The sequence below is a fragment of the Pseudophryne corroboree genome, chromosome 5 (genome assembly GCF_028390025.1).
Source record: "Pseudophryne corroboree isolate aPseCor3 chromosome 5, aPseCor3.hap2, whole genome shotgun sequence".
NCBI classification, from domain to species: domain Eukaryota; kingdom Metazoa; phylum Chordata; class Amphibia; order Anura; family Myobatrachidae; genus Pseudophryne; species Pseudophryne corroboree.
Window position 1 is genome coordinate 760173722 of NC_086448.1, and position 10335 is coordinate 760184056.

At 37.8% G+C, this 10335-nt stretch overlaps 1 protein-coding gene across 1 annotated transcript; it reads right to left on the reverse strand.

Moving 5' to 3' along the window:
- Positions 1-42: 42 nt before the first annotated feature.
- Positions 43-3047, reverse strand: LOC134928715 (uncharacterized). The gene is made up of 6 exons (XM_063924729.1): positions 2829-3047; positions 2309-2449; positions 2090-2223; positions 1289-1525; positions 967-1166; positions 43-714 (listed from the first exon to the last, which is right to left on the reverse strand). Exons 1-6 carry the CDS (start codon positions 3045-3047, stop codon positions 176-178), a joined length of 1470 nt encoding a protein of 489 aa, XP_063780799.1. The 3' UTR covers positions 43-175.
- Positions 3048-10335: the final 7288 nt, after the last annotated feature.

The following is a 10335-nucleotide window of genomic DNA, read 5'->3' on the forward strand; positions in this document are numbered from 1 at the left end:
TATTTTATTTACATACATTAACACATACACTGTGCTTACAATTTATAGTGGTTATTTGTGCAGAATTAAGAGGCAGTCTAATGTTATAATGCAGAGTTTTCCAAACTGTCTTTGCAGTCCATTTTTTAAGGAAATGCTAACCAACTATTAAAAGAAAAATCTCCACTGTCCACAGTTATTTTGCAACATAATATGTTAACTCCTGATTGGCTGGTATGTTTTTTGCAGCTAGCATGAGAATGCCAAATGTATTTTTGTATATTGGAATCACATTAAATTCTGTACTGGATTTCCACATTAATTTGGAATATGTCCGAGTGTGGCATGTACAGGATGGATTGATACACCATGACTTGCCTTCTGTATCCTTATAAAAAAAGAGGTCATGACAGTTTTTATTTTCTTGCATTTTTCTGCCTTTTTTGGCACTTATCTGTTCTCCATGGAAGTCACATATTGCTTCCCCTTTAAGGAAAGCCCTCTCTGTCATTACTTTCTTTATACCGCTTTCTATATCTGTGGTAGTTTTCAGCCCTTTCCAATTTTGCAAGCGGATGTGTTCTTCCAGAGCCTTGCAGTCTTTCCAGTTCTGTAACTTCCTAGGCTTCCATGCCTCAGCTATCTGTTTAATCTCTAATTCACTACATTTCCATTTCTTTTCTCTTATGTACTTTTTCAACTGGACAGTTTTTGGGCGCCTTGCTGGGAATGCCCCTGTTGCAAAAATAAAAATAATAAAAAAAATATTTTAGCACCAGTTTCTTCTATATACTTTCAATAATAAAAAACACAAAAATACTCAAGACATACTTTTGTCTTTAGCGTTAAAAATAAATATAATTCATATCATGTCAAAAACTGATATTTTTATGTAAAACATGCTATTAGTGGATGTGCAATAAGTGGGTGAGACTCTGTCTTGATACTGAAAAATGGTTTAATGTACTTGCTATTTGCTATACTTACTGATTATATGCTTCACTCTTTTCTTGTTACGCTTAGCTGTCCATTCTTTTCTACAGTGATGCCAATACAATGGCGATATACGTTTGCAGTCAACTTTCTTTGGTCTCGATTGTTTTATGTTTACAGGGAACTCTTTTAGCAGGTTCTGGAAGTAATTTCTCTTATGTGACTCTATGGAGTCACTGTCCTGTAGTCCATCCCTGTTTGGAAACAGAACCAGGATATACAATGCATATACTAAAGATACAGTTTATATCATATGAAGCTTTTAAAATGACAATAAATATGGTGAAGGCATGGAAAATGAACTGATATATTTCACCTTGAAGTGCTTTCTTGTGCCTCCATAGGTTTAGACATAGATCCAAGCTGGGTGACCAGTTTTGAGCCAAGACATATATTGTGTAATGTCTTTTCCCTATAATGTCGATCTGCTGTCAAATTGGTATGTGCCAGGTACTTGGTGAAGAGACTCTTCTGAACATCTGAGTACTCTGCCAATGTCCAAGTTTCACATGTACGCCGAACCATCTGGCTTGTAATATTTAGCAGCTTATACCTGTGTATAGGTGTTATAGGGAAAACTATCTTAAAGTTTACAAAGATTTTTTCTTTTTTTCTTAAATTAAATTACAAATAATTGGCACAGAGTAACCAACCTTTTACACTCAATCCTCATCAAAACTCAGGAAATTTCCAGCAGTACACACTGCTGCACCTGTGTATAACTCCCACACCTTTGTATAGTGCCCACATGTATATACTGCTGCCCGTGTGTATAATGCCCACATGTATACACTTCTGCCCCTGTGCATAATGCCTACATGATTATACCGCCGCCCCTGTGTATAATGCCCACATGTATATACTACCAAACCTGTGTATATGCACATGTAAATTCGGCTGCACCTGTGAATAATGCCCACATGCACTTTCAGGTACGTATATAGTGTGTAAATTTGACTCTGATACTAGCCAGTGCCTCCCCAAAAATGTATCTCACGAGTCACCACAGATCACTTCTGATAAGTATGTGCTATTTTCTATGCACAGAGGTAGAAGATGTGTGACAATGTGCAGGTATATGATCAGTAGCTGCTGGTAGACTCAGTACTGTACTTACTTTTCATGTAACTGGCGAAGATCATTAGTAACATTATAAATTTGTTCTCCCTTTGTTGAAATAAAAAATGTTTTCTGAGGCTGATCTCCCTTTACTAATAAAGGTCGCACCACATCAAAAAAAGTTTTGAACCACTAGAAAAGATGAAGATCTGTTAATAATTACTAATTCAGTAATTCTTCTAGCATTGAAATTATATAATTGTGATCTACAATTAACCTTTTCTTCTTCTTCTGTGAGAGCAAATGTCGCCACTTGATGGGTTGCCGTTTTGTGTTGTTTAACTCCCACAACAACACGGATTTCGGATACACCCTCTGATGTGAAGGTGTGATGAACCCTCTCATGCCATTCCTCAACCTGAGAATATGAAGATACAATATTAACATTAAACCTCGCACCAATATTTTCAGATTAACAAGTTAACGAAGTATAATGTTTTGCCCGTATGGCCCCCTTCATTGGAACAAGCTCCCTCACTACAATAGACTCTCCTGACCATGCAAAGCTTCAAACGGGTACTGAAAATCCACCTTTTCATCAAAGCCTACCCTTACACATAACCTGATCTTGAGGCAGCTATCCCAATTCCATGTTTATTCCTTGGCCATCTGTGCCTCACTTACTTCCTGTATTCTTCTAATGTGTGCTGTATGTATGGCACTGCGAGCCACTTGTGGCACCTAATAAATAAAATGTAATAATAATAATAATAATAATAATAATAAACAGTACTTACAGTCATATTGGCAACCACTCCAGGTCTTTGGAGGTGCTTTAGGATTAGCAAAGCCTCGAGATAATGCAAAATGCACACCTTATCTTTGGCCGACAGTCTTTCACAAATATCAGCCTTCTTGATGCAATTCATAAAATCTGATTTTGCCACTTCTAGCAGCTGACGACAATCCTGTGGCTGCAAGTGGTCTGTTGTCAATCTTTTGTACCTGCAGATCATATGATGATAAATGTTCACTCACAATGATCTAAGTAAAATGAAAACCCACAAATAATCTAAAAGTATTGGTCTTACTTTTTGACGACCGTTTCCCGTGATACACCTTTACTCAGTTTTTTCTGAATGGCGTCAGTGACATGAAGAAAATGGCAACAGGCTTGATATAGGTCAGGGTCACTTGCTCCGAGATTGGTGGCCGTAGTTTGACATTTTACAAATCTTCTTATATTTTTTAAATAATTAAATACTGTTTGGCTACAGAGACCAAGTTCCCTCAGCTTTGTGAAGTAGAGATTAGTTTTTTCTATGTCTTTCACAAAATCCATTGATGCTTTTTGTGGGTCCATGAAATGTAAATACCGTGCAACATTTTCTACCTGTATACACAGAGAGTGGTGAAAATGAGTTCTGGCAAAGTATGAGAGCGAGTTTTTGTTAAGACTGCAAGACATGGCACTTATATGAAAAATATGTTTTTCTTGAAGATTGGCAATCCAGATTTTGGGAGCCACAGATGCATAATACTTTGCTTAATATTTTATTATGTAAGAGAAATATATAGAATAAAATGCATAATTTAACTCTCAATTGTCATAATATACTGTGAGTAATGGATTCAACCTATTAATTATCTCATGTACATTGATGCTGAAAAAATGAGGGCTACTTATTGGTTGATACCAATATTGCCAATATAAGTGAGTAAAATGTTGATGGCTGAAAGATTACAAATTGATAATAAGAAACTATTGCACACATGCTTGCTATCTCAATCATGACTAAATGTGAATGGAATTAGATAACATGTATTTATACATAGCATAATCCATTACCTCCTGTTTACTGTTGCAAACTCCTAATGTCTTGGACAAATAATTCCTGAAACCTCTGAGTAATGGTGTATTCGATGAATGCTTGGCATACATTCCAGCTTTCTGCATGTTCTTCCGCACTATCACCGTCCATTTAGACCTAATGGTTTGGTGTGGGAATAGATTAGGAATATTAGCTGGTAAAAGCAGAATTGGTTAATAGCCACCATTACTTTTTGCTCAACCAACATCAATATTTTTAGTAATTATGAAGAATGTTAACTAAACTCTATGGCCCTCATTCCGAGTTGATCGCTAGCTGCCGTTTGCAGCGCAGTGATCAGGCAAAAAAGCGACACTTCTGCGTATGCGTATGGTGCGCACTGCGCACGTGCGACGTACTTTCACAAAAGCCGATGCAGTTTCACACAAGGTCTAGCAACGATTTTCAGTCGCACTGTTGACCGCTGAGTGATTGACAGGAAGTGGGCGTTTCTGGGAGGTAACTGACCGTTTTCTGGGAGTGTGCTGGAAAATGCAGGCGTGTCAGATACAAACGCAGATGTGCCTGGGGAAACAGGGGAGTGGCTGGGCAAACGCAGGGCGTGTTTGTGACATCAAAACAAGAACTAAATAGTCTGAAGTGATCGCAAGGTAGGAGTAGGTCTGGAGCTACCCAGAAACTGCCGGAATTATTTAGTAGCAGTTCTGCTAATCTTTTGTTCGCACTTCTGCTAAGCTAAGATACACTCCCAGAGGACGGCGGCCTAGCGTGTGCAAAGCTGCTAAAAGCAGCTAGCGAGCAAACAACTCGGAATGAGGGCCTATTTTCACTCATCTGTTAATATTGTTGTGCTTTGCAGTGTTCTGCATTATTTAATATACAGTATCACTTATATGAATGCACTTCTCAAACCAATAAATTTTCGAGCTCATCTCTTTCTTTCCATTCTGTCTGGCATTATTATCCATAAATGTTTCATCCTTTGCCTTATTTATAATGGCCATGGGGTGTCTGGTGCTCATGGGCCCCCTCATCTCTGAAAATAACCCTGCAAGGGCATGATATTACTATTAGACAAGGGACACATGGGCACCCTCCTCCCTTACACTGACTTACTGAATTTTTACTGTTTTATTAATACATTTGCTACAGAGATTTGTATAGTAAATAGTAGAAACAGTTTAAAACAGTGATTTCCATACTTTCTTGGATCATGGCTCCCTAGAGTATCAGATTGTTTTCCACGGCACCCATAGGCCAAAAGTTTCTAATTGATTAATTTATCTTATTGCTTTAAACAAGTACCTACATGGATACTTCACTATTGCCTTCCATGGCTTGCTGAGACCTTCCCACTTCTTCATCACATGTGTTAGCAGGGACTACCATAGCTGATTCTTCTTTATGGACTATCATAGATGTTGACCTGGCTACAAATGTAGGTGATCTAAAGAATACAAGTTAAATAATATTATAAATACATAATTGCACCTATAACCACATATATCCCACTCCTCTCCAATCTACATCTCTGATCTTATCTCGCTTTACACTCCCACCCATCCTCTTCGCTCTGCTAATGCACGCCGACTCTCCTGCCTACTGATTACTTCCTCCCACTCTTACCTCCAAGATTTCACGTGCTGCACCACTTCTCTGGAATTCCCTACCTCTCCCCCTCAGACTCTCCCACTCTCTACAAAACTTCAAATGGCTCTCAAGACCCACTTCTTCACCAAACCCAGCCAAATCTCATCCTAACCCTCTGTTCTACGCTCTCTATGTACCCCATCTGTGTCACCCGTCTGTCTACCCCTCCCCTTTAGAATGTAAGCTCTCACGAGTAGGGCCCTCTTCCCTCATGTGCTTATCCTTTCTTACTTTAATAATCTTCAACTGCACCAAATTCAGCAGTCTTCTGCCACCTGATACTTAAGCCCAGTACCCACGGGCCGATCAAGGAGAGATGCGTGCTGAGCGAACCGCTCAGCACACATCTCTCCTGCCGCTCAGCACAGCGCGATCTGTGCTGAGCGGGCGGGGGGAGACGGGGGGGCGCTTACTTTACCCAGCGGGTGTGCGGGGCCGCGCATCGCTATCGCCGAGGGGGCTACACACGGAGCGATCATGCCAATATTCTAAGCAATCTAGTCAGATTGCTTAGAATATCGCTCCGTGAGTACCCCCCTTTATCCCAGTGTCATCTGCTGATGTAACTATGTTTATTTACCCTGTACTTGTCCTATACTGTCATGAACTGTAAATTGCTGTTTTCCTGTTTGATTGTTTGTTTATGTACTCTGTAATTGGGCGCTGCGGATCCCTTGTGGCACCATATTAATAAAGGATAATAATAAAAATAGTAATATATAAATAATGCTTACCTTGGTGGTAATATGGTCTTATTCCTGAAAAAGTGGCCCTTTGCCTCTAAATAGCTAACCACACTGTCAATGCTCTGTAATCTCGAAAATTCTTCATAATCAAGACATCGTCCATTCTTCAGGAATGAAAGTGCGCTCCAGCGGGCTTTATCAGAGATTTGTGCAATTTCTGTAGCGGAAGCTCCTCTTTTGCATTTACTCCTGAGATGTGTGCTCAGTGTTGTATATATTTTGAGGCAAAACTCACAGACCAGAGGAGTTCTTTTTATACTGTTATGGGAAATTAATTAATGTAAAGTCAAGGTTAATATACACAGATAGATAGATAGATAGATAGATAGATAGATAGATAGATAGATAGATAGATAGATAGATAGATAAAGAAGCACAGTACCCTGGGAATTTATCTGCCTATTTACACTGAAACAAATTGAAAAATAGAAATATATTTCAATGTAGACTGGTCCAAAAATACAAAGACAGATAAATTAATTATTACTTACATATTTTTGACATTATCCATGATATAAGTAAAATTTGTGAAATTCTGAGGCAGAAAAGCATGTGCAAGCTGAACAGCTCTTTATACTTATCTGTAGTTAAATTCTTTGTTGCTATCTTTCAGAGAATCGCCCCATCCCCCACATAGCATCATACAACCTCCTACAAGATAAAAAAATAATCCCATCTCTGCTGCCACTACACAAGACACAATGTTTGCATGCACAGTTATTGATTAGCGATGGGATTATGTATTTAAAAAGTGAATGATTCGGCAAATAATTCTAGATTATTTTTTTTAAATAAAGGGGTAGTTTGCAAACACGTATTGACATGTGGGGGCCCCAGGGCAACAAAAATGTGGGGGCCCCTATCAATATATTTATTTATTAACAGTTTATTATATAGTGCAGCATATTCCGTTGTGCTTTACAATTAGAACAACAGTAATAGCATACCTTCCAACTGTACCTTTTTAATAGGTACAGTACCTTTTTTTTATGGTCTGTACCTATTTTTGGCTCTCCAAACTTCCATTGAAAGTATAGGAAAAGGGACCTGGCCACGCCCCCTTTACCCATGGACACGCCCCTTTCTCTAATTTGTACCGGTTTTTGTGTGTAAAATGTTGGAGGGTATGTAATAGTCCAAAATAGACTGACATAGAGGTAGGAAGGCCCTGCTCACAAGATTACAATCCATATATACTGTATATATATATCTATATATCTATATATGGAGTAAAAAGGTTCTCATGGGAGCCAATCAGCCTTTAGATTAACAATATTTAAAAGGTTTTTATTTATACACAAATAAAAGGTACTTGTAACCTAAAAATTCGACATTGATACAATTGTCTAAAAATTCAGTAAAACGATTTCACAATCTTATACATAGACATTTTTAGTTGATATGAGGATTTTATAGTCAGGTAATCACAATCGGAACTTGAAAAGGACGTGTATCCAACCAGATGCTTGTGGTGGTGACTTTTTTGACCCAATAATACGAAACCCAACGCGTTTCGTCCGTTAGGACTTCATCAGGGGTTTATAATCTAAATAGTTACAGAGGGAAATAAGTAAATCACATAATCTTCAAGATAAACTTATTGAATAATAGACTCTTTTTTTCTCTCATAACGGGTACTTTAATACAATCAAGTAGGGATGGACATACATACCCGTTTTTGTGAAAAAATGATTTACCACTGGTTAGGACAGGATTAAATTCTTAATGCTACATCCAATCACATGTTCTTTTTAAATGATGTGGTGTCTGAAACATTACCATTATAATCATCAATATATATATATTTTCTTAGAAAATATATATATAGATATAATGTATATTGATGATTATAATGGTAATGTTTCAGACACCACATCATTTAAAAAGAACATTGTATTTTAGGAATTTGTTGGTCCATATATCAACGTGGCTGCATCATTGTTTTCCGGGAACTTGGAACAGGTACCACATGTTTATGATTATCCTGCTGGTTTTTTGTTTTTTTGTTTAACTGAACGGGACTTTGGAGGGTGTATACTGACACTCCATATATTTATTATAGTGCATAATTGGATGTACTATTTTGATCTTCCGGTATACGGTTCATGATCTGCTGATGGTTTTTGGGATACCTACCCGGCAGGTACGAAAGGGTCTCTGTAGGGGAGCTGTCACACTGGTGATATTTGGCCATTTACACATGCACATATGTGTATACATATATATATGTGTAAGTATGTATATATGTGTGTATATGTATGTGTTTATATATGTGTGTGTATATGCATTTATACCGTGCATGTGAACATTATATATTGAGTAAGCTTGGTGGTTGGATCACTTTTGGGTCGTATATCTTCCAGGGACCGGCGAGGCTTGCGATTAATAGTGTGAATATTGTTCTTTTCAGATAAGAAATTGTCTATCATTGCTACCTGTGAATTGTTAATCCGATGTACCACCTGTCCTGAGGAAGGTCCGGTATGGGACCGAAACGTCGACATTAAACTCTGGTGGACAAGACATGTGACTGACTGATTGACTTTACTAGCGAGAGTGCACCTTCCATGTGTTGGAATCCTCTTTGTATATATATATATATATATATATATATATATATATATATATATAATAAGCCTTCCTATCAAATTGCATCCACTCTTTATAGTCCACACATATTCTCACATGTCTTCTCATTTTTCACTTTCCCTACCTCTCAAGAACTTTTGCTATCTGGCGAACAACTATGCAATAGATAGCACCTATCCTTGTGTATTAATGCCTATTTCCCTATAGATTGTATTTTGCGAACAGGGACTTCCTACCTCTATGACTGTTTGTTATCACCCAGTTTGTTGTAGTTATTTCCAATTGTAAATTGCAACGGAATTTTCTGTGCTATATAAGAAACTGTTAATAAATAAATATATAATATACATCTAGATGGTGTGACAATACTGATTAAAGTCATGTAACTGGAGCCGGTGCCTACACAGAGAAACAGCATAGTCAATGGAACGTGCGGCACACCAGACAACTAATAAACACTCCACATACACATGCAGATAAAAATAATAATAAACATGAGAAAAAAAATAATCCCACCTCAGTGGCGCACCCAGGGGGGGCTTCCGGGCACCCAGAAACCCCCCTCCACCCAAAAAATAAATAATATATATATATATATATATTTTTTTTTAGCTGCATGAGTATTATTAATGGCTATCTAGCATCCTCTGCACCATAAAAATATTCTTCTGATGAAGCTGCTGATGATTATAGGCGGAGAAATGCATAAAGAAGTACACATCTGGTGTTGCTGTGTTCTGCACTTTAAAGTCTGCTGCCTAGTGGACGAAGGATACTCTTTATTAAACGCTGCTCGGCTGGAGTGGGTGAGATCAATATGGGAGTGTGCCGCTAATTGTCCACGCCAACTTTGGAGCGCTTACCTGGGGACTGCATTTTGATCCATGACTTTGTCTCAGTTGGACCTATTCAATCCAAGGTCATATTAAATATTCCTATAAGGGTCCCCAATAAATACTCAAGGAAACCAGCTGGTTACCAGACTAATTATTGGCAGGATTCAGCAGAGACAGAGAGTGATTGTCTCATTTCAGTAACATACGGAGAGACTGTCCATCATCAGCTACATTCTTTGCTATATGTAGCTATAAAAGTGTTTGGGAACTGTTACAATATTGGCAACAATTGTTTCCTTATGAGTTATATTGAAAGAGAAAGTAGAATTATTGGTATTAAGTGTTGAAGCATGCATGGTTATTATAAATGATTTTATTAATGTGATTGTGTATACAAAACACCGGCCGTGTGTATTAAGTGCTTAATTAAATATTTTTATTTTTGTTTTGGATAAATTTATTTCATTCTGGGACAGCAGCCCTTTAAATAATTTTTGTGGTGTATGTTAAAATCTTTAAGGATTAAGTGGTCCCTTCTTTAGAGCTGCAGCTGTCTCAGAGTTAAATTAGAAATATAGAATCTTACAGAGAAATTTGGTCAGCGCCCGAGTGTGTATGTTCTCCACCACGAGAGTGGAAAAAAGGGGAACA

Bases quoted from the DNA above. Each gene is read 5' to 3' on its own strand.
- LOC134928715 (XM_063924729.1), bottom strand. From the start codon at position 3,047: ATGATCTGCAGGTACAAAAGATTGACAACAGACCACTTGCAGCCACAG. The intron at 2,450-2,828 runs GTAAGTACTGTT...TCATATTCTCAG, and splicing joins GAGTGGTTGCCAATATGACT to GTTGAGGAATGGCATGAGAG. The intron at 1,167-1,288 runs GTGAAATATATC...GTTTCCAAACAG, and splicing joins GCACAAGAAAGCACTTCAAG to GGATGGACTACAGGACAGTG.